Below are 25316 nucleotides of genomic sequence, written 5' to 3'. Positions count from 1 at the left end.
GATCTCAGGCATTCTCTTTATGAAGAACTCTTGATACTGTAGCATCCAAATAAAGATATTAAAATGGATATTATTTCACTCACTCTGCACCAGACCCAGTTCTATGAGCCAGGATCTAGTGGAGAAGAGAAGCAGCTTGGCTTTCACGGAGCTTATGTTCCACAATGAATAAGCAAACTTATCATTTAAGGTCAGATATTGACATGCTAGAGAACAGAGAGTGATAGAGAATGGGGACTGTTTCCTTTCCGTAGGAAGATCAGGGGAGACTTCTCCAACAAGGTTATATTTGGGCAGAGAGCTAAACTGGGATGATATTTGTCTGGGAGCGGGAACAGCACTTACAAAGACCCTATGACAGGACTTCCCTGGTGGCGCAGTGGTTAAGAATCTGCTGCCGATGCAGGAGACACAGGTTCGATCCTTGGTCCGGGAAGATCCCACATGCCACGGAGCAACTAAGCCCGTGCACCACAACTACTGAAGCCCACATGCCTAGAGCCCATGCTCTGCAACAAGAGAAGCCCATGTACCACAATGAAGAATAGCCCCCACTCACTGCAACTAGAGGAAGCCAATGTGCAGCAACGAAGACCCAATACAGCCAATAAATAAATAAATAAGTAAATAAAAAACCAAAACCAAAACAAAAAGCCCCAACCAACCAAACAAAAAAAGACCCTGTGACAAACATGTTTGGCGACAGGTCTGGGAAGTGCGAGGCCAGTGTGGCTGGAGCAGAGGCAGCTGCTGGGAAAATGGTAGGAGACAAGGTTTGTAGATGGTAAGACCATAAAGGGTCTTAGAAATTATGCAAAGTAGAATAGGAAGCCACCATAAAGTATTTAAAAGATTTTCATTATGGAAGTTTTCACCCATATGTAAACGTATAGAGAACGGCATAGTGGAGTGTCATCACCCAGATTTTCAAGCTATCAGCGCATGACCAATCGTCTTTCATCACCCTGTCCCCTGCCCCAGAGGATTCTGCAGCAAGTCTATAAACAGTTCATTGTTTGTCTCTAAATAAGGTTCTTTTTAAAAGTTAACGTGACCACAGTGCCATTATCACACCTAAAAAATGACAAGTAGCTCCTTAATATCATCAAATATCTAGTCAGTTCTCACATCTCCCCAGTTGAATAATACATGGATGTATATGTAGAGGTGTGTATATATGTATATATCACATAAATCAATGATATGTGTGTGTGTGTGTGTGTGTGTATTTTAAGTTGGTTTGCTTAAATTGGGATCCAAACAAGGTACTGAGTGCATCTCCACCAGATTCCATAGAATGATCCCCGTCCCCTCTGTTTCCTGTAGACTGGTAATTAGATCTAGAGGCTTGTTTAGATTCATGTTTGATTTTGAGGGGCCAGAATTCTTAGGTGATGTGGTATTTTCTATTGCATCCCATCAAGAGGCACAGATTTTCTGTTGTTACCCATTACTTTTGTAATGATCTAATGAGGATCCTGAGGTACAGTTCACACAGGAAAGATAGGGTAAATGCTTGATTCTTTCCTTTTATCTACCCTGGTGGGTTTTGATTAGGAATGACGCATCTGACTTACATTTTAAGATCACTCTGGTTGCTGTGTGGAGAAGAGAATGAAGAGGGTGTGAGGCGTAATGGCTAGTTGTCTACCCTTGACATCCATTTTCTCTTTCCTCATTGGTAAGAGAATCACAAATTTTGATTGGATTCATTGCTGCCAGAAACAAAAGTTTGCATTTCACCAGCCTTCTTTGCCGCTGCGAGTTAGTCTCGGTGTTGGCCACTGAGATGTGAGCAGGACTTCCAACCACGTACTTGATGGAAGCTGACACGGCAGGAGGTGCTCTATTTTGCCTTCTCCTGCCTGCAGCTTGGCTGTGAGAATAGCTGGCATCCCAAGAATCACTCTGCCCCATCCGGCAACGTTGAGGATGGACAATGTGCTAGACTGGTAGAGCAGGAATTTAGAAATTGGCGTCTCTCACGCCACAGTGGGGTCACGATACCAAACTGACCCACCTACCTCTGGACTTTATAGGAGAGAAATAAACTTCTAGCTATCTAGTTTAAGTTGCTCTTATTTTCCTCTGTTCCCTGCTGTATGTAGCAGAACTGAACCCTGATGAATATAGAGACAAGAGCTTATTGTAACAGTTTGGGCAAAAGATGAGGATGATTTGGCGAGGGTGGTGACAGTGAATGTGATGAGAAGTAGGTGGATGAAGGATGTATATTTTTATGGTAGAGCTGTCAGGATTTGCTGATGAATTAGATAAAGGGTGTGAAGAAACAGGAGTCTAGTTTCTCATAGTATTTTGGCCAGCAACTGACCGAATGGTGCCACCCTTTGCTGAGCTATGGAAAGTGGAAGAAAAGCAGGTTAGTGAGGCTGGGTAGGGATGAGGTAGGGACTCGGGAGCTCTGTTTTTTTATATGATGAGTTTGAGCCTCCCTTTAGACATCCAAGTGGAAATGTCAAGGAAGTAGTTAGACCCAATTGTCTGCAGTGAAGGGGAAAAGTGGGGGCTACAGACAAATATTTAAAAGTCATAAGTGTAATGTGGTGGTGCTACTTACCACCAAGGGTGGAGGAGGTGATGTTGGGAGTGAGTGGAGATGAAGAAGAGGTTGGGAAGAGGAGGAGATGCCAACAGAGGATGGCACTAAGAAGGGGTAGTCGTGAAGTAGGAGGAAAACCAGGAGACTGCAGTCTCTGAAGTCCAAATGGATAAAGTATTTTAAAAAAGGAGAGATCAACTGTGTCCAAATCTGTGAAAAGTAGAATAGAACAAGGATGTGGACTTAGCCATTGGATTTGGGAAAGTCATTAGTGACCTTGGTGAGAACAGTGTCTGTGGAATGTTGGGTACAGAAGCCTGATGGGGGGTGGGTAGAAGAGGGAATGAAAAGTGAGGAGGTAGCGATATTGAGTCTAAATAACACCTTTGAGGAGTTTTGCTGTAAAGAATAATTAGAAAAATGGGTCAGTAGCTGGAGGTGGATGTTGAGATTGAGGGTAGTTTATTTAATATTTAAGATGAGGCTCTTTAAGCATTGTTGTAAGCTGATGTGTGAATGTTCGGTAAAGAGGAAAAATTGATGCTTCAGGAAAATCCTAAGGTAAGAGAGAACTGAGATCTAGTATGCAAGGAAAGGGGTTGGTCTTAGATAAGAACAGGAATGAAGGCAGAATATGTGGGTATAGATACAGGTAGATTAGTAGATTTAACATGACTTAGAAAGCAAAAAAGCTAAAGAGGAAATTAATTACCATACGTGGGTGATTTGTACATGAATCATGAATTAACCACATGATTGTTGTATACTAATGATAAAAATGGTCAAAATAAATTTGGGAGTCTCTTACAAGCCAAAGATCAGAGGTCGTTCCCTTTTAATAGATGGAGAAATGTAGATGCGCCTAGGAAGCTGAGACCCCAGCTAAATCATATGAAGAGCCAGAGTGGTAGAGGATAAGGCCCAAGAGACCTGATCAGTCTTGTTTTTAGGACCTGATTAGGACTCGAGAACTGATTCTTCCCTTTAGAGGGGTGAATTTCAGATTGAGAAGATACTATAAGATAAGTGCTTTTAACTGAGTAGGGAATTTATAACGTTTTTCAAGGACAGTGACTGTTAAATGCACTGGGTCCTAATCAAATCTGGCTTTACTCCGTGTTAGCCATTCCACCAAGTTTAGGAGTGGAGAAAAGGCGGAAAGAGGATTGTGAGGGCTTAACCACACTGGCTGTGCTCGCCCTTGGGTGCCTGGGGAGCCATTTGCTGCAGTAGAAGACATCATTTCCCTTTGCCTGAGACGTTAAAGAACAGAATTATTGCCACATTTGCTTTCTATCATGGAGCTAATATAAAATCAAGATTCATTCTTTTCACTTCTCAGAGTCAAATTTGCCACTTTCATATTCTATGCTTTTTTTTTTTTTTTTTTAATTTGGAGGATAGGCATGTTGGAAGGAAGGCTAGAGGACAAAAAAACATGAATTGGAAAGTTCATCTGGAGACCATTGTTATATAGAATAACATTTTAGGATATAAAGTAATTCATGGCTAAGTCTCTCATAGTAGAGGGGAAAGGGTTCGGAATAAATATTTTGGCTCTGAATGGTGACCTGATTGCTCTGAATTTAAGTACAGTGGAAGGAAGTACATCAACTGAAGTAACTGCTTAGCCTGCAGGCTGACGAAGCCTCCCAAGTCATAACATCCGAATTAATTTTAAGCCAGTAGAGCAAAATATAATTGTATGTTATTTAATCTAATATAGTCATGTTAAATACAGAACTTCAGAAATTGGAATACATTTTTAAGGAGTTGTTTAAAGAATTCCTTCATATTCTTTTAGGTGAATTGATTTTGAAAAAAATATATAATTCTGATCAAACTTCAAATCTTTCTCATTGGGAAATTTGAAAAGATTTGAAAACATCCTGGTGAATATTTCAGTTAGCCTCCTAAACTATTTTCATCTGTCCTCAATTCCTTATAGAACAAGGCAGAGAATATGTAAACATAGAATAAATTACTTGGGGATCACCTCTCATCGTGGATTCAACAGCATCTTTTGTTCTTTCTCTCAAAGCCTGGGTTAGTATTAAGTTTCCAAATGTGCCCGCAGCTTTCCAGTTTCTAATTCCCAACAAAACCTTTGTTTGCTGGGTTTGATCTCCTAAGAAAAAATGAAAACAGTACTTATCTCTTTAGGATTCTGATGTAATCAGACTAGACTGTTTTGTTGTTGAATTCTGTGGAGTTTTCTAGGAACAAGTATGCTTCGTGTAATTTGTACTTCCTTATATCTGAATGGCATAATTTTTGAGCCTGGCATTACTGTGCAGAAACCAGAAGCACTTGAAGAGCCAAGAGTCCAACAACTCAATTTGAATAAATTTCATGAAAACTGTCCATTGTTATTGCTCATTCCTACCTTAGGACCTTTACATTTGCAACTCCCCTTGCCAGGAACTCTCCATTCCTAGATCTCGCCTGACTGGATACTTTGGCTATTCGGGTCTCCATCCAAAGGTCACCTCCTCAGGGAGGCCTCCTTGGTTGTTCTAACCTAAAGCAGCCCCTGGCCACGTTATCACTTTACCATGTTCTATTTTCTTCAAAGTCCTTGTTTTTCTCTGAAATTATGTTTTTATTATCATCATTACCAGAAGTATCATTATTATTCTAACAAGTACACAAATTGAGTTTTTCCTCCATGCCTTACACAAATCATTGTATTGTATGTGACATTTAACTAACATTTATTGAATACTTAATACTCACCAAGTACTAGGCTAAGCATTTGCTGCACTAGGCCAGGTCACTTTCATCTCTTGCCTGGACTACTCCAGTGGCTTTCTAGCTGGTCACCCTTTTTTCATCTTAGCCTCCTTATCATTTGTTGCCTACATAGCAGCTAATAATTCTTCTAAAACATAAATCAGGTACATCACGATCAGCTTTCAGCACCATTAAGGTTTTGGGCCATCCTCAGGTCCTAACAGTGGCTTACAAGCTCCTGTGTGATCTGGCCTCCCACGACCTCATTGCCCTATCTCTAACCTCTCCTTACCTTATTCCCCTCTGGCCACAGTCTATGGATCATGCTTTGCCCAGATTACCACCCACCCCCATGGCATCGTTTCTCCCTTCACTTAGCTTTCTGCTGGAATGTCACCTCCTCATAGAGGACTTTCCTCACTCACTCTCTACTCCCTTTTGTTGTATTTCTCTTCACTCAGCATTATATTACTCATTTACCTGTCTTCAGCCAATATTTATTGAATGTTTACTAATTACCAGGCCCGGTTCTAGGAGCTGGTTATGTGAAGTCAGTGTGATGGGCAGAATCCCTGTCGACCTGGAGGTGTTGGGGGGAGGCAGACAATGGACTCAATACAAAGGTAACATACGTGTTAGGGGGCTTTGGGAAATCTAAAGCAAAGGAAAGGCTAGGCAGTGAGGGGACAGGAGAGGGAGAGTTAAGTTTACAATAGGGCAGTCAGGGGAGGCCTCAGGGAGAAAGTGGACACGGTGCAACGTCCTGAAGGAAGTGAGGGAGTGAGTGAGCAATGGGAATAACTGCAGGGAAGCACGTTCCGGATGGAATGAATATCGAGTTTGAAGGCTCTGAAGGGAGAGCATCTCTAGAATATTCAAGAAACAGCAAGGAAGCCTGTAGCTGGAGCAGAGGAGCAAGCAGGGGACGGGGGAGGTGTGGCCAGAGGAACCACAGGGGTGCCAGGCCATAGGACTCAGAGCACCCCGGTTCTCTGCTTGGGAGATTTTGAATGGAGGAGTCTCCTGAGCTGACTTTATTTTAACTGGGTCCCTCTGGCCCTTGTGTGGAAAATAGACTTTAGGGGAGCAAGGGTTGAAATAAAGAGGCCATTTAGCCTAGGAAGATTGGAGTGGCTAGAGTCAGGATGGCAAGGTAGAGGTAGCGAGACGTGATTGTGGTCTGGATATATTCTGAGTGTCAGTCCTACAGGATTTACTAAGAAATTGAGAAATAGAGCGATCAAGGATGCCTCATGCCAGGATATTATATCCAGGCCACTGGAAGGATGGAGATGCCAGTATCAAGGTGGGAGGCAGAGAGGGGACAGATTTAGGGTGGAAGTAAGGTCATGCGTGAGCAGGACCTCAGCTGGCGTTTGGAGCCTTTGTGGGCATGAGAAAAAGCTGCCCCATGGGTTGATTTAGCTGGAGCCAGCAGAGTGGACTAGATTCCAGGCCCAGCTCTTTCTCTTGTCAGGGCAGCTTTATGTACATTTGCAGGCAGTGGCATTAGTCAGGGGCTTTCCTTTGGGCCATGGTAGGTTTGTATCCAGTGGGATGCTGACTGGGCTGCTGGGTGTGAGTTTGGAGTACAGGGAGGCAGAGAGACTGTAGTGTAAAGCTCTGTCGTGGGAGCATTCCGGCTATTTTATCTTTATCTTTATTTATATGTTTGTGTATGTATCACTTTGTACATTAGATGTGCTTTATTTACCTGTTCATTGTCTCCTCCATCATTATATAAGCTCGAAGTGATCCACGTCTGTGTTTACTACTGAGACCCAGCTCAGTGCCTGGCACCTAAACACTTAATAAACATGGTTGGATGAATAAACTAATTGGGGATAACCCTGCTTTCTATTTGTCTCATGGGTTTCATGAAATTGAGTGCATGGCCAGATCTGAATGTCACCAGGTCTGAATGTCAATCATTATGTCAGACATTCCCATTCCTGTTCTATGCCTAGAGTCCAAAGAGAGTTTTTTAAAACCCCCACCGCTGAAAACCATTTACTACATGATTACCAAAAGGAAACTAAGGTTCCAAGAGGACTTTATACTTATCAAGATTGCCTTGCAGCCAAAACACACACTAAAATGATGGGGAAACTTAAAATGAAGGAAAATGAGCCTGGTTTAGATAGTAAGTTCCTTTCACAGCGACTTCTGAGCTTCTGTCCTATTCTTGAGGGGACTGTTAACGCTTTCCTTTCACATTTAGGTTTACTTGTTGGTGTGGGTTTACTTTTAACTTTTTCCTTATTGAGCGGAGGGTGAGAGTTCCATTTTCCTATCTTATAAGAGGAGATAAAGGGTGACAATGCAGCATTTCTGTTGCATTTAGACTCAAGATTGGGGAAGATAGATGCCCAGGGCCTCAGCATCTTTATTTGGAATGGTCAGGAACGGCTTTGCACAAGAGGTGAGGTTTTCTGTATCAGTTAGCTATTGTTGTATAGTGATAGACCACACCCAAATTCAAGTATTATGGCTCACAAGACTATGGTTTAGCTAATCTTGACTGGGCCCACTCATGAGTTGGGCAGACAACTCTGCTTAACTTGGCTGGGCGCTCTCACATATCTGGGGCTGTAGGCTGGTCTAGCATGGCCCTGGCTGGGACATCTGGGCTCCCATCCTGCAGCAGGCTAGACCAGCCTTATTTACATGGCAGGGTTTCAAGAGCAAGACTGGAAATGCCCAAAGCTTCTCGAGGCTTTAGCTTGGAACTGGCGTGGCATAACTTCTGCCACATTCCGTTGGTCAAAGCACAGGGTGAAGAAGTAGACTCCACTCTTGATGGAGAAGCTGTACAGTCATATTTCACAGAGTGTAATCATAGATCATTAATTGAAGCTCTCAGTCTTCATGGCTTGAAGGATAAGTAGGTAGGGTTTAGAAGGAGGACATGAAGTTACTGGTGTGAACCTCTTCTGATCTAAAGAATGCGCCTTAACTATCCTGCATCCCACCTCCCTAATATCTGGGAAACACAAGAAGCATAAGCTTCTGTATTGGCTTGTAAGTTTTAATACTTGAACTGTTCTCTTTTTCTCAGAAAAGAGTATCTCATTGAAGGTACATCTATAATTGTTTTGAGAAGATTTCATAGAATGAATATGTATATATATAAAGTCATTTTGCAAGATGCTTGGCATGCAGCCATATGTCTTGCAGTTCTCTTGGTCATGGTGGTGTTGCCATAAGTAATGATTGTACCCTTCTCTTGTAGGATTATGCCCATATGTTGACCTGTGTTACTGAAAGAGAAAAGTTTATTGTGCCCATCAAAGCTAGAGGCGCACGAGCCATCCTCGATTTTCCTGATAAGCTGAATTTTTCCACCTGCCCTGTCAAATACAGCACTCAGAAGATTCTGCTGGTGCGAAACATTGGCAACAAAGATGCTGTGTTTCACATCAAAACTCATAGGTATGCATTCCTTCAGCTCTTGTTTTTGATTGATTATAGCTAAATGTAGTCAGCACATGTAATTCCCTAGAATAGCAGTCAAGAAGCAACTGCTTATTACAATCTTCAGTTGCAAGGACTGGCGACCTCATTGATGTGGGGCAGACTTCCTCTTCTTCCCACGAGGGAACCAAAATTCAAGGTTACCTGTTAGGGTATGGGCGGTTTTCTGAAATGCTGGATAAGAGACTTTCTATTTAGCATAGAGAATGGCTCATGGGAATTTATTAGTAAATGTATTTGTTGTGACTGAGAATTTTATAACTGGCTGTATTCGTTTTCTACTGCTATTGTAATAAATTACCACAAACTTCATAGTTTGAAACAACATAAATTTATTATCTGATACTTCAGCAGATCAGAAGCTGCACTGGGCTAAAATCCCAGTGTCGGCAGGGCTGTGTTCTTTTCTGGAGGCTTGAGGAGAGGATCCATTTCTTTGCCTTTTCTAGTTTTAGGGGCCATCCACAGTTTTCTTATCCAAAAAATGGGGGAAAGTGTAGTAACCACCCTATAAGGTTGTTGCAAGGAATAGATGAATTAATAAACATAAACTGCTGGTGTATAGCAAATACTGTATAGTACGTGTTTCTTCTTTTATTGTTTCTTGAAATGACCTACTGCCAGTGTAGTGGGCAGAATAATGGCTCCTCAGATATATGCATGTCCCAACCCTCAGAACCTGTACATGTGTAGTGTTACATGACAAAGGGGATTAGAGTCGAAGATGTAATTAAGGTTGCTAATCAGCTGACCTTAAAATGGGGAGCTTATCCTGGATTATCTGGGTGGCCCAAAGTAATCACAAACATCTTTAAAAACAGAAGGAGGCAGAAGAGTTTAGAGTGATGAGACATGAGAAGAACTCAACCTGCTGTTGCTGGCTTTGCAGATGGGAAAGCTGAGCAGTAGAGAGGTTGTATAACTTGCTCAAGGCACATAGCTAGTAAGTGAAGGTGTTTGATTTTAATGTGATTATTTATGGTATAGCTATAGTAAGTAGGCACTATGGGACAATATAAATATGATGGGACAGTCCTTGCCCTCGATAACCTCTCCTCTAAGATGGGAAAGAATGATTGTTATCGGACATGAAGACACTGGCTAATTAGCAGGGCCATAACAAGAATGGCCAGCTTGGGAACACAGGAGACAGAAGGTCAAGTTCTTTTCCATGACTTTTAAAAAAAATAGTGCAGAGGGCTTCCTAGGTGGCGCAGTGGTTAAGAATCTGCCTGCCAATGCAGAGGTCACGGGTTCGATCCTAGCTCCAGGAAGATCCCACATGCCACGGAGCAACTAAAGCCCGTGTGCCAAAAAATAAAAAAAAATAAAAAAAATAAAAAATAAAAAATAAAAAAGACTGTTGGTGTAACTGAAAAAAAAAAAATAGTGCAGATATTGACTGGATTATTTTCATAAGGGCTTTATCTGTGGAAGCTTTGCTGGTCTAAGGACACATTTCTCTAGTAAGGATTAGCGTTTACTTCTGCCTGGTTCCCAAGGTTAGACTACATAGACTACACCTCTGGGAATTTCTTGGCTTAGGGGTTCCTGGACTGATCATGCATATCTAAACCCCAAACCTGTAGAAGACACATGTCCAAAGTTATGAATTCCCTAGAGAATCCTTGTTTCCCTCACTCAGAACCATGATAGACATTTTTCCTTGTGCTAGTGGGAAAATGTTTTGGTAGCCTTTGAAGTTTCCCAGGTTTATAGGGGGATTTTGTTACCAGTCCTCTGACTTGACCATCCCAAGACCTTGTCTCCTGCTGCTGTTAGCAGGGCTGTTAAAACCTAGGCTTTAAGGGCTCAGTGGCTTACTGCTCTGGTTCTTATTTCCTCTTTGTTTTTGAATCCTGTGGATTTGCCTTATTTATTTATTTATTTATTTATTTATTTATTTATTTATCTATCTATCTATCTAGCTATTGCATGCTCAGCTACACATTTATGTAAGTTATATTTTATCCAAACTTTCTAGGTATTTGCTGGTGGAAGAGTTTTCAGATTCCTTGGTCTGCTGTGTTATAGGTAGCAGGGATGCCATAATGCGGGTTGGGGCACATTCCTCAGGAAGGAATTTGTGTTTATTCTTGCACATGTTGCAGGAGCATTACTAGCTCTAAACCATTTCATGTAGATTCAAGTTTCTGTCTGGTATCATTTTTTCTTCCTGGCTGAAAAACTGCTTTAATATTTCTTGTAGCACAGATCTAGTGGATATTCTCTCAGTTTTTGTCTACTTGAAAAAGAGTATTTTGCCTTCATTTTTTGAAAGATTTTTCCCCTACAGTATAGAATTCTGCAATGGCAGTTATATATACATTGTTTTTAGTACTCTAAAGATGTCACTTCATTGTTTCGGCATCAGTTTTCTAATGAGAAGACTGCCGTAATTCCTAGCTTTGTTTTTCTGTAATTATGTCTTTTTCTTGGGCTGCCTTCAAGATTTTGTCTTTATCTTTGGTTTTTAGCAGTTTGAATGTGATGTATCTAGGTGTGGATTTTGTTTTTGGTTGTTTTTTGTTTTCAGGATATTATTTTGCTTTTTTTTTTTGGTTTTTAATTTCAATTCTGCATGAAGTTCTCTGATCTTCTTGGATCTTCATTATTTTTTGAAAATATCAGCCATTATCTCTTCAAATATTTCTTTCACACCATCCTCCCTCACCATTTCTTCTGTTTGTAGGAACGTTCTATCTGCCACAGGTAAAATACTCTGCTTGTGTCTTATCTCCTTTAGGGGTAGGGGTTTGTCCATTTTTATTTGCCCTGCAACCTCAGCTCTTTAATGGGTTTGAGAAAATTGTGATTTTGTTGTTTATCAGGTTTTTGTTGTTATTGTTGTTAGGATAAAAGAAATACTCATTTCAGCTCTATACATCCTGGGTGGAAGCAGGACTCAGACCCACTTTTGATAAATCAACCATCAAAGGCAAAGGAAAAATTCTTTTGAAAATCAGTGTCTCCTGACATTGTCAACGTGCTTATAAAGCCTTCATTTGTCATTTCGTGGTGAGACTCATATTTTGATTGGAGGGAAGGGAGCAAGTTGTTCAACTGGCTCACCATGACTTAGAAAGAACCACTCTCTTTTGATTAAAAAAAAAGGACCTTTCATAACCACCATGCATAATACACATTAAAAACTTCCTGTTACATTGGTATTGTTCCAGTGAAAAAGGGAATGCACCTAAGGTGGGAAACAAGCACAGGCAGCATATCTTCCTGAATCGTTTGGCTGAATATTAAAAACTACACGTAATTAGAAATATATTCATGTAAAGTGAAACAAAATCACAGATCTAATAGTGTGAAGTTGCAGGAAAAAATCTAAAACTTTTATATCCATGTAACTGTGAATATGAATCATCTTTTCCTAATGTACAAACATTTCTGAGGTAGAATGGTGAGCTAACTCAAGGACTAGCCAGGAATCATGACATTAGGAACTCTAGTCCAGCGTTCCCATTTTGCAGATGAAAGAAGTAAGGTCTGAGAAGGGAAATGACTTATCCAAGTTCCCCTGGTAAGTTAATAACAAAACTTGGATTAAAATAAACATGGGCCAGTTCTGGCCTTGTTTATCTTAAGATCCATTCCTACCCTTCCCAGGGTTTGCTCAGGATCGATGTTGGGCTGTGTTGGCCCCTCTAGCCTCTGGGACCTGCTGGATTCCAGCTGGGTTTGAGCAGCAGGGTGGAGGGGAGGACTAGAAGGAGGATGGAGAGTAGGAAGAAGCCAGAGTATTTCTCCACTTCTCTCCCTGACTTCAGTAGAGACCCAGCAAGCAGCTGCATCTCCTCTGTGGTTCTAGCTCGTGTCAGACAGAACTTCCATGGTTCCAACTTCCGCCAGGTCCCCAGGATACACTAACATCTCCTTTTCTCCTTTTGTCTCCAGCCCAGTGGTCGAAATGGCTTAATGCTGTTACCAATCCCTGAACTATCTCACCATCTTAAGTTGGGCTTTTCATAGCTTTCATCTTCTATGTAACCAAGTCTTTCAATTAAATTTCCTGTTTATTTTTGTTTTCCTGTTTAGACTCTGCACAAAATGGTACTTTTGTGTTCTTTCTACAAGATGTGTGTATTCCAACCATGATGTCAGTTCTGTGAGCTACCTCAAATCCTTCCAATAAATCCCTTTTCTGTCTAAGTTAGCCAGAATTGGTTTCTGTTGTTTGCAACTGAAAACCCTGATGATTACAGTGAGAAAGAATACAGTTAAATTTGTGATCACATTTTATTGAATGGGAATGTCTGGGGAGATCTCCTGATGAGTATCCATTCTGAAAAATGCACAGGTGATTGTGTTGCCCAGACAAGGCTGAGGACCACTGTTTCATTGACAGATGGTTGTCAGTGGACATAGTGGAGCAGTAGATGTAGTTTGAGAATTTGGAGTCAGAAACCTAGGGTCTTTGCTCTTGGTCTTGCTGCTTTTATAGTCATTTACAGTTAGAAAGAATATCTCACAGAAAATTGTTTAAAAAGCAAATCATATTCTTTTCATTGAAATAATTGTTTAATAAAAGGTTAAGTTTATAAATGGTTAGGTTCATATAAATTATAAAAAATAAAACTTTATGTGTCTGTTGCTCCCATTAGAATATGATCTTCTCAAATGCACGGATTGTCTCTCTTTTCATTTGTATGTCCCCAGCATCTAGCAAAGTGTCTAGAATAAATAAGTGCACAATAAATGTGATATAACCAATAGTATATCACAACAGCAGAGCTACAACTATAAACATCTACAATAATTTAAAATAAAAAAAACATGCTCCAAGTACTATAAAAGAAGCATAATGGTTTTTTTTACACTAATAAAAGGAGCCTCAATGTGCTATAAAATATACAGAGAACATAAACAATTACTCTCCAACTTTATTACAGATTTGACCTAAAACTCTAGTAGGTACCAGAATAACTTTCACTATTGAAGTAGGATTAATTTTGGAAGGTGAAATAGAAAAGATTAAGAAGCAATTTCAAAATCTAAACTCTCAATTTAGGAATCAGTTAATAAGAAAGATTATCTGAAGGAAAAATACGAATTTTATATTCAATGTTTAATATAATAGAACTAGTATTTAGTCTTCTGCCAAAATATTGAATCATTTGGACGGTATAGTTTTAGTCCTTAAGAGCAGTTCATAGTGGATTGAACAAAAACTCAAAACCTTTCTTGTGGCTCATGATTTTACACAAACCTGAATTCCCTCCTTAATCAAACATTCAGTATTAGTGAGGATGTAATATCAAAACCAGACATTCTGGTAGACAGAGCCAGCTTTATACCCTGGAGGAACAACACCTTTTACCTCTCTGTAAGATCATTTTCTGGTACTTGGTATTCTCTAGCCTTTTCAGCCTGTCTGCCTTTAGTAAAATGAAGTACAAAATCAAATTATAGACAATGTTTAAGCACCAGAACTTAACACACTCTATCCAATTAGTGTCTGATTTATTGAGGAAGCTTAGGCAGCTCTAAGTAGCAAGGGCTATCCCAGGTGATTTTCTAACCACTGAAGAAGTTTAGTGTAATATAAACCTAACAATTAGCACAAAAGGGAAGAATCTGTTACCACTGTATGGAATTAGGATTTCTGGAGGTCCTAAGAAGAGTCCCTTTGTCCATAGAAAATTAGCCTAGGTTCTGTAGTGTAATGCTATCCAATTCATTTCCAAGCTGTTATTTTGCTACTAAGAAATGCTTGAAGAAGAAAATGAAAGCACAGTGCAGGGAGAAAAATATTAGGAGCTAGGGAAGCAGAGATAGAAAAGAATGTTACAATGCGGTTCCCAAAGCCAGGAAACTGAGGCCAGATCTCAATTCTTCAGATTCTCCCTGAGGCCTTAAGGAAGGAAAGAACTTTAAAGATGGTGAGACTCATCTCCATCTCCCATCAAGCAGAGATTCTTGAGATACCAAAAGTCTGCTCCTTTTCTGTTCCACCAAGATGTTATAAAGATTAAATAAAGATTAGAGATATTTTAAATTTCCTTTAAAAAGTTGATTATGATTCAATTTAACAACCTCTCTTGAGAGGCTCCTATGAGTAAAGAGCTGGGCGTGAGGTGGTGAGAGACAAAAATGAATCTAGCAAGGTGGCTTCCGCATTCAGGGGTGGTCTGGGGAGACAGTAAGGACTTGAACTTGAAGGCAGGCTTCCATCCCTGCTCTGCCACTACCTAGTTGGGTACCTTTGGGCCAGTTGCCTGCCCTTTAGAGCATCTGTCTTCTCGTGTCTAAAACGCAAATAAGACCTACTTTCTCAAGATTTTTTAGGATTAAAAGAATTGACATATGTAAAGTGCCTGCTGTGGTACCCAGCATAGAGTATGTGCTCATGAAATTTTCTTTGCTGTCTCTTTCCTTTCATCTCAAGAGTCTCTAGCTATTGGGAGAGACAAGCATGAAAACTCATTATAGTACAAGGTGAGCTAAAGTAAGAAGTAAAATTAAAGTTATAGCCTCTGAGAGGAAGGAGACATTATTAATGAGAGAGAGAATCAGGAAAGATTCTATTTAAGAGGTTACTTTGAGTCTGGGATATAATAGGTAACTTCGGAAGGAGTATGACATGGAAAATGGTGAATGTTCCTGTACGACCCGAGCAGTTCTGGAATGTCTATGTAGGGGGCACTGTCTGGTTGGAAGGAAGAGGAGGTGCTGTGCTGGGGAAGGTTTTGGGTGAGGAGACTAAAGCCCTCCCATCCCGTCCCACCCCAGCCTGACGTGGAATGTGATGGGTATATAGGATATTTGGACAGATGTATCTGTTTAATGAGAAGGCCAAAACTGGTTGGGAGAAGATTGTGTGGGACCTCAAATGCCTAGGACTTTGAACTTTATTACATAAATTATGGGGGCCACTGAAGGTGTTTGAACAAGAGATTGATGTGTTATGTCTTGTATGTGTGTGTGCGTGTGTGTGTGTGTTTAAACAATATCTCTAGAGCAATGTAAAGGATTGAGAGGAGAATGATAAAAACCTGAACTCATCTGAATACCCAAGATCATTCTCTGGCTTCTTTTCCATCGAGGGGCTGCCAATGAGGGAGATAACAGTAGCAGTAACAAAAATAATAATAAACATTTCGTTCAGCACTTCCTACATGTCAGACAGTATTCTAAGCACTGTACCTGTACTAACTCCTTTCATCCTCACTTCAACCTTGTGAAGTAGGTGCTGTCATTATCCTCATTTTACAGATGAGGAAACTGAAGGTTCAGTGACTTACCCAAGCTCATGGCTGATCTGGTTTTGAACTTCACTCAGTTGGCTCCAGGCTAGTAACTACTACCTCATGGTGCCCCTGCAGTAATGCCTAGAGTTCAGCGAAGGATTGGTGCTGAAGGTATGGGAAAAGGACAGACAAAGGAATGGGAAAGTAGTGAAAGGGAAAGGGCAATCCAAATAGAGAGCACCTGGGGAAATAAACAATTGCCCGTGGTGGGAAGCACTCGAGTTCCTGCAGTGATTATCTCAGGTACCACCAAGTGCTATCCATGCCATAAACTCTGTACCCTCATAGAAGAAAGGTTAGTTTTTCTGAAATTAAGTTCATTATCTAAGGGAAGGTTTAAGGAATGAAGACTGTAAAAATAGTCACCACAGAAGTAAATAATCAGAAACAGCTTAGTCCACCAGATACATTGTCCAACACATTACTTTGAAAAACTAGCAACTTAAAGAAGTGAAATGGACCGTGAAAGTAATTAAATGGGCTGCGTTTCCTGTTTAGAAGGAAGAGCTCTGTAGTTATTTAAGGTACTTCAGGATGAGATCCAGCTTCTCTCTTACTATTCCTTTCCAGGACAATTAAACTCAACTACTTCCTGTTCCCAGATCCACCCCACCTCCCCATAAGGTCTACATGCCCAAATTCTATTTTCAAGACACAGATGTCCCCAGTGTGCCTTTCCAAATGCTCTCCACCCTTCTCCAGCTTACTCTCACCCAGGAGGCTGACCTATATGGCAGAGATCAATAGGGTCCCATGCCTTTGACTTCTGGCTGGGTTCAGCCAATGGGAATCCCAGCAGGCAATCAGACAAAGGATGTGAGGTCAAGACACATTTCCCCCTAATGTCTTAGGTGTGAGGCCCCCTGGGCTGACTTTACTCTTGACTAAAGCCCTTTGAGCCTCATAAGGGAGACTTGTCTTAGGACTCTGGTGGGTTTCAAAAGCACTCCTTCTCCTTGGCTCTTCAGGCCTAGACGTGGTAACGGTTCTATTATTAACCCCGGGCAATTGCATCATCTCTTATAGTTTCCCCACACCCTTCCCCCCTTTTAAATAAACCCTCTGTTAAACTGCCCTCACCTTATTCTCATGTGATTGTGTGATCACCGTCCTTTCGAGACTCTGATATGTTTTTCCATCATAAAACCCTCCCTTCTCTGAACTCTCACAAAACTTGATTTTTATGCCTTTCAAGGTGCTGTTCTTTTGCAAATAACAGTATTTGCATACAAAAGTCTGTCCTTTACTGGAATCACTCAATGAATGTTAAAAGAATGGCTAAGACTATGGAAAACAATTTGGAGGTTCCTTAAAAAACTACAAATAGAACTACCATATGATCCAGTCATCCCACTCCTGGGCATATACCCAAAGAAAACCATAATCCCAAAAGAAACTTGTACCATAATGTTTATTGCAGCACTCTTTACAATAGCCAGGACATGGAAGCAACCTAAATGCCCATCAACAAATGAATGGATACAGAAGATGTGGCATATATATACAATGGAATATTACTCAGCTATAAAAAGGGATGAGATGGAGCTATATGTAATGAGGTGGATAGAACTACAATCTGTCATACAGAGTGAAGTAAGTCAGAAAGAGAAAGACAAATATTGTATGCTAACTCACATATACGGAATCTAAAAATGGTACTGATGAACTCAGTGACAAGAACAGGGAAGCAGATACAGGGAATGGACTGGAGAACTCGAGGTATGGGAGGGGGCGGGGGGTGAAGGGGAAACTGAGAAGAAGCAGGAGAGTAGTACAGACATATATATACTACCAACTGTAAAATAGTCAGTGGGAAGTTGTTGTATAACAAAGGGAGTCCAACTCGAGGATGGAAGATGCCTTAGAGGACTGGGGCAGGGAGGGTGGGGGGGAATCGAGGGGGGGGCGTCAAGGAAGGGAGGGAATATGGGGATATGTGTATAAAAACAGTTGATTGAACCTGGTGTACCCCCAAAAAAAAATAAAATAAAATAAAAAAAAAAAAAAAAAAAAAAAAGAATGGCTAAGTGGCAAGGATACAAACAAGAATTTTATGCATCTTTTAAGTTTTTCTTACATTTGCTGTTCTATTAGTGTTATTTTAATATTAATACTAAAGTTCTTTCACATTAAGGGGAAAGTATACTTTACTTCTGAATCACTGAATTGTAGTGTCTGTTGGGTCCGTGCTGTCTGCAGAACTGGAACTCATGTCTCCTCTCCCCTTCCCCCTCACACTAGTCAGGAATGTGTTCTCTCTCTCTCTTTTTTTTTAATTGGAGTATAATTGCTTTACAGTGTTGCATTAGTTTCTGCACAACAAAGTTAGTTTCTGTACAACAAAGTGACTCAGCTGTGTGTGTACATACAGGACTGTGTTCTGATGGTGTGCTTCCGTGTATGTTGCAGGCCCTTCTCTGTAGAGCCATCTGTTGCAACTCTTAATGTAGGAGAGTCCATGCAACTGGAAGTGGATTTTGAGCCACAGACTGTGGGCAATCACAACAAAAGACTTATTGTGTATTACGACACAGGTATGCGTTATTCTTTGTTAAAAGTTCTACATGTTAAGAAAGGTCAGATGGGAAACATGATGAAGCAAAATAGGAAAGATTGAATGCCGCCAGCAGAAATAATGTTGAGCCACATATAAATCCCACCTACCAGTTTCTCCAGTGCTTGAAAGCCTGAGAAATAAAGGGCTCAGAAGGAACGGAAGGAACCTATACCCAGAAGTTACACTAGTAGATTGGGGTTATTTATATGAAAATGGAAACTTGAAGGTAACTTAATACCCCATGGGTTTTCCATTCACTGCTGCATTTGTCTAAGATTTAAAAAATATATACATTAGAGAAATGCAAGTCAAATCCACAATGAGGTATCACCTCACACCAGTCAGAATGGCCATCATCAAAAAATCTAGAAACAATAAACACTGGAGAGGGTGTGGAGAAAAGGGAACCCTTCTGCACTGTTGGTGAAATGTAAGTTGCTACAGCCACTATGGAAAACAGTTTAGAGTTTCCTTCCAAACAAAAAATGGAACTACCATATGACGCAGCAATCCCACTCCTGGGCATATACCCAGAGAAAACCATAATCCAAAAAGAAACATGTACCATAATGTTCATTGCAGCACTATTTACAATAGCCAGGACATGGAAGCAACCTAAATGCCCATCAGCAGATGAATGGATAAAGAAGATGTGGGACATATATACAATGGAATATTACTCAGCCATAAAAAAGAATTAAATTATTTGTAATAAGGTGGATAGACCTAGAGTCTGTCATACAGAGAGAAGTAAGCCAGAAAGAGAAAAACAAATACTGTATGCTAACTCATATATATGGAATCTAAAAACATGGTACTGATGGACCCAGTGACAGGGCGAGAACAAAGATGCACTTGTAGAGAATGGACTTGAGGACACGGGGTGGGGGGTGGCAAAGAAGAGCTGGGACAAAGTGAGAGAGTAGCATTGACATATATATACACTACCAACTGTAAAATAGCTAGCTAGTGGGAAGTTGCTGCATAACACAGAGAGATCAACTCGATGATGGGTGATGCCTTAGAGGGCTGGGATAGGGAGGGCGGAAGGGAGTTGTGGGAGGGAGGGGATATGGGGGTATATGTATAAATACAGCTGATTCACTTTGGTGTACCTCAAAAACTGGCACAACAGTGTAAAGCAATTATATTCCAATGAAGAGCTTAAAAAATAGTGAATCAGTTATACATACACATATAGCCACCCTTTTTTTTTTTTTTTAAAGATTCTTTTCCCATATAGGCCATTAAAGAGTATTGAGTAGAAAAAACTATATGAACCCCAGTTCAAAATGTTCTTGTATGTGCCCTCTAGTCTATGCAAGATCCGGTTACTTTAATCCTTAGAATATGCTTATGTGTTATTTAACATCCTCCTTCAATCTAGGACTTTGTCTATTGCCGCTAGCGTTTTCTTGAAGGCCCCACCCAGCATAATAATGAAAATTCACTTACTGTTTTTGCAAATATTTAATCTATGGTCATGTAGACTGCATGTACATTATACAAGTCTCCAAAGTTGGTTTTCAAATTAGTAGTTATTACTGCTATTTATTATTTCATGATATTTCTCATTTCCTTCTCACTTCTTTTTTACCCACTTATGCTGACTGACCCAGATTGTCTGCATCAGAAGGGCACTGTAGGGAGAAAACGGAAGTGCACAGTCAGGGAAAAAGCAACAAATGACATCTAGGTCACAGTTCAGAGCTGCTGAATGCGTGGATTGCATGTCTGAGCAGGACCGATCAAGCCCTTGCACAAGGACCTGTGGTTAAGTGGTTCTGGCTCCACAAACAACTCATTTTAGGTGGCACAATCCACATCTATCTTTTAGTGTTGTACACAATTCACTGGCTGCTAGGAAGGAAAACCTAACCTGGACTAGCTTAAGCAAAAAAGGGAAGTTTTGACCCCTTGTAAGCCAATAATGAAAGATTAAAAGCACAGTACATAACCCACCAGGGACGTCAGTTTTTCAAAGTAGTGCCATTTTACGCTCCCACCGGCAAAGCATGGGAGTTCCAGTTGCTTCACACCCTCACCTGCCCATAGTGTTGTATTGTTCATTTTAGGTATACTGGATGTATACATTGATGTTCTAGTGGTTTTAATTTTTTATTTCTCTAATGATTAATGATGTTGAGCACCTTTTCATGTGCTTGCTGGCTTTTCATATATCTTTTAAAATTAAGTGTTCGTGTCTTTTGCTCATTTTTTATTGAGTTGTTTTTATCATTAATTTGTAAGAGTACTTTACAACTTGTTATTCTGAATACTAGTCATTTGTCAAGTGTATGTGTTATTAATTTTCTCTACCAGCCTATAGATTGCTTTTTCATTTCCTTAATGATATTTCTTGGTGAACTGACATTTTTAATTTTGATGAAATCTGTATTATCATTTTTTTTTCTTCTAAGATTAATGCTTTTTGCCTTCTTGCTAAGAAATCTTGGCCTTTCCCAAGATCACGAATATGTTCTCTTGTGTTTACTTTGAGAAGGGCAGTAGTTTTAGCTGCTATGTTTAAGCTAACGTTTTATCTTTGATTTCATTTTTGCATGTGTCAAGCACAGACCATGTTTCTTTCTTTTTTATTTTTATTTTTTTCCATGAGGGTTTTTGGCTCACCTTCATTTTATTATCTTATTCTGGAATTCCAGCTACTCACTCTATTTTTTTTTTTTTTTAATTTAATTTTATTTATTTATTTATTTTATTATTATTTTATTTTATTTTTTTGGGGGGTACACCAGGTTCAATCAACTGTTTTTATACACATATCCCCATATTCCCTCCCTTCCTTGACGCCCCCCCCTCGATTCCCCCCCACCCTCCCTGCCCCAGTCCTCTAAGGCATCTTCCATCCTCGAGTTGGACTCCCTTTGTTATACAACAACTTCCCACTGACTATTTTACAGTTGGTAGTATATATATGTCTGTACTACTCTCCCGCTTCTTCTCAGTTTCCCCTTCACCCCCCGCCCCCTCCCATACCTCGAGTTCTCCAGTCCATTCCCTGTATCTGCTTCCCTGTTCTTGTCACTGAGTTCATCAGTACCATTTTTAGATTCCGTATATGTGAGTTAGCATACAATATTTGTCTTTCTCTTTCTGACTTACTTCACTCTGTATGACAGATTGTAGTTCTATCCACCTCATTACATATAGCTCCATCTCATCCCTTTTTATAGCTGAGTAATATTCCATTGTATATATATGCCACATCTTCTGTATCCATTCATTTGTTGATGGGCATTTAGGTTGCTTCCATGTCCTGGCTATTGTAAAGAGTGCTGCAATAAACATTATGGTACAAGTTTCTTTTGGGATTATGGTTTTCTTTGGGTATATGCCCAGGAGTGGGATGACTGGATCATATGGTAGTTCTATTTGTAGTTTTTTAAGGAACCTCCAAATTGTTTTCCATAGTGGCTGTACCAACTTACAGTCCCACCAACAGTGCAGGAGAGTTCCCTTTTCTCCACACCCTCTCCAACATTTGTTGTTTCCAGACTTTGTGATGATGGCCATTCTGATTGGTGTGAGGTGATATCTCATTGTGGCTTTGACTTGCATTTCTCTGATGATGAGTGATGTTGAGCATCTTTTCATGTGTTTGTTGGCCATCTGTATGTCTTCTTTGGAGAAATGTCTATTTAGGTCTTCTGCCCATTTGTGGATTGGGTTATTTGCTTTTTTGGTATGAAGCTGCATGAGCTGCTTGTATATTTTGGAGGTTAATCCTTTGTCCGTTGTTTCATAGGCAATTATTTTTTCCCATTCTGAGGGTTGCCTTTTAGTCTTGTTTATGGTTTCTTTTGCTGTGCAAAAGCTTTTAAGTTTCATGAGGTCCCATTCGTTTATTCTTGATTTTATTTCCATGATTCTAGGAGGTGGGTCAAAAAGGATGTTGCTTTGATGTATGTCAAAGAGTGTTCTGCCTATGTTTTCCTCTAGGAGTTTGATAGTGTCTGGCCTTATATGTAGGTCTTTAATCCATTTGGAGTTTATTTTTGTGTATGGTGTTAGGAAGTGTTCTAATTTCATTCTTTTACATGTTGCTGTCCAATTTTCCCAGCACCACTTATTGAAGAGGCTGTCTTTTTTCCATTGTATACTCGTGCCTCCTTTGTCAAAGATAAGGTGCCCATATGTGTTTGGGCTTACTTCTGAGTTCTCTATTCTGTTCCATTGATCTTCCTTTCTATTTTTGTGCCAGTACCATACTGTCTTGATCACTATGGCCTTGTAGTATAGTTTGAAGTCAGGAAGCCTGATTCCACCAACTCCATTTTTCCTTCTCAAGATTGCTTTGGCTATTCGGGGTCTTTTGCGTTTCCATACAAATTGTAAGATTTCTTGCTCTAGTTCTGTGAAAAATGCCATTGGTAATCTGATCGGGATTGCATTAAATCTGTAAATTGCTTTGGGTAGTACAGTCATTTTCACGATGTTGATTCTTCCAATCCAGGAACATGGTATATCCCTCCATCTGTTTATGTCATCTTTGATTTCTTTCATCAATGTCTTAAAGTTTTCTGCATACAGATCTTTTGCCTCCTTAGGCAGGTTTATTCCTAGGTATTTTATTCTTTTGGTTGCAATGGTGAATGGGAGAGTTTCCTTAATTTCTCTTTCTGCTCTTCCGTTGTTAGTGTATAGGAATGCAAGAGATTTCTGTGCATTAATTTTGTATCCTGCTACTTTACTAAACTCATCAATGAGTGCTAGCAGTTTTCTGGTAGAGTCTTTAGGGTTTTCTATATATAGTATCATGTCATCTGCAAAGAGTGATAATTTTACTTCTTCTTTTCCAATTTGGATTCCTTTAATTTCTTTTTCTTCTCTGATTGCTGTGGCTAACACTTCCAAAACTATGTTGAATAACAGTGGTGAGAGTGGACACCCTTGTCTTGTTCCTGTTCTTAGAGGGAATTCTTCCAGTTTTTCTCCATTGAGAACAATGTTGGCTTTTGGTTTGTCATATATGGCTTTTATGATGTTGAGGTAATTTCCTTCTATGCCCATTTTCTGGAGAGCTTTTATCATAAATGGATGTTGAACTTTGTCAAAAGCTTTTTCTGCATCTATTGAAATGATCATATGGTTTTTATCCTTCAATTTGTTGATATGATGTATCACGTTGATTGATTTGCGTATATTGAAGAATCCTTGCATCCCAGGGATAAACCCCACTTGATCGTGGTGTATGATTTTTTTAATGTGCTGTTGCAGTCTGTTAGCTAGTATTTTGTTGAGGATTTTTGCATCTATATTCATCAGTGATATTGGTCTGTAGTTTTCTTTTTTTGTGACATCTTTGCATGGTTTTGGTATCAGGGTGATGGTAGCCTCATAGAATGAGTTTGGGAGTGCTCCGCCTTCTGCAATATTTTGGAAGAGTTTGAGAAGGATAGGTGTTAACTCTTCTCGAAATGTTTGATAGAATTCACCCGTGAATCCATCTGGTCCTGGGCTTTTGTATGTTGGGAGATTTTTAATCACTGCCTCAATTTCTGTACTTGTGATTGGTCTGTTCATGGTTTCTATTTCTTCCTGGTTCAGTCTTGGAAGATTGTATTTTTCTAAGAATGTATCCATTTCTTCCAGGTTATCCAATTGATTGGCATATAGTTGCTTGTAGTAGTCTCTCATGATGTTTTGTATTTCTGAGGTGTCTGTTGTGACTTCTCCTTTTTCATTTCTAATTCTGTTGATTTGCATCTTCTCCCTTTTTTTCTTGATGAGTCTGGCTAATGGTTTATCAATTTTGTTAATCTTCTCAAAGAACCAGCTTTTAGTTTTATTTATTTTTCTTATGGTTTCTTTCCTTTCTTTTTCATTTATTTCTGCTCTGATCTTTACGATTTCTTTCCTTCTGCTCACTTTGGGGTTTCTTTGTTCTTCTTTCTCTAGTTGTTTGAGGTGTAAGGTTAGGTTGTTTATTCGATCATTTTCTTGTTTCTTAAGGTAGGACTGTATTGCTATAAACTTCCCTCTTAGAACTGCTTTTGCTGCGTCCCATAGGTTTTGGGTTGTTGTGTTTTCATTGTCATTTGTTTCTAGATACTTTTTGATTTCCTCTTTGATTTCTGTAGTGATTCCTTGGTTGTTTAGGAGTGCATTGTTTAGCCTCCATGTGTTTGTATTTTTTGCAGTTTTTTTCCTGTAATTGATATCTAGTCTCATGGCGTTGTGGTCTGAGAAGATGCTTGATATGATTTCAATTTTCTTGAATTTGCTGAGGTTTGATTTGTGACCCAAGATGTGATCTATCCTGGAAAATGTTCCGTGTGCACTTGAGAAGAAAGTGTAGTCTGTCGTTTTTGGATGGAATGTCCTATAAATATCAATGAAGTCGAGATGGTCTAATGTGTCATTTAAAGCTTGTGTGTCTTTATTTATTTTCTGTTTGGATGATCTGTCCACTGATGTAAGTGGGGTGTTCAAGTCTCCCACTATAATTGTGTTACTGTCGATGTCCCCTTTTATAGCTGTTAGTATTTGCCTTATGTATTGAGGTGCTCCTATATTGGGGGCATAGATATTTACCATTGTGATATGTTCTTCTTGGATGGATCCCTTGATCATTATGTAGTGCCCTTCCTTGTCTCTTTTAATAGTCTTTACTTTCAAGTCTAATGTGTCTGATATGAGTATTGCTACTCCAGCTTTCTTTTGACTTCCATTTGCATGGAATATCTTTTTCCATCCCTTTACTTTCAGTCTA

General features: G+C 39.8%; 1 protein-coding gene across 1 annotated transcript in view; it reads left to right on the top strand.

Moving 5' to 3' along the window:
• HYDIN (HYDIN axonemal central pair apparatus protein) overlaps window positions 1-25316 on the top strand; it is a 346192-nt gene that overhangs the window by 23424 nt on the left and 297452 nt on the right. Inside the window, exons 5-6 of the mRNA XM_057713331.1 lie at window positions 8526-8725; window positions 18436-18560. Of these exons, the coding sequence (XP_057569314.1) occupies window positions 8526-8725; window positions 18436-18560 (325 nt within the window). The remainder of the gene's footprint in view (window positions 1-8525; window positions 8726-18435; window positions 18561-25316) is intronic.

Source organism: Hippopotamus amphibius, chromosome 16, assembly GCF_030028045.1.
Source record: "Hippopotamus amphibius kiboko isolate mHipAmp2 chromosome 16, mHipAmp2.hap2, whole genome shotgun sequence".
Classification (NCBI taxonomy): domain Eukaryota; kingdom Metazoa; phylum Chordata; class Mammalia; order Artiodactyla; family Hippopotamidae; genus Hippopotamus; species Hippopotamus amphibius.
This window is presented reverse-complemented; position numbering and strand designations above follow the sequence as displayed.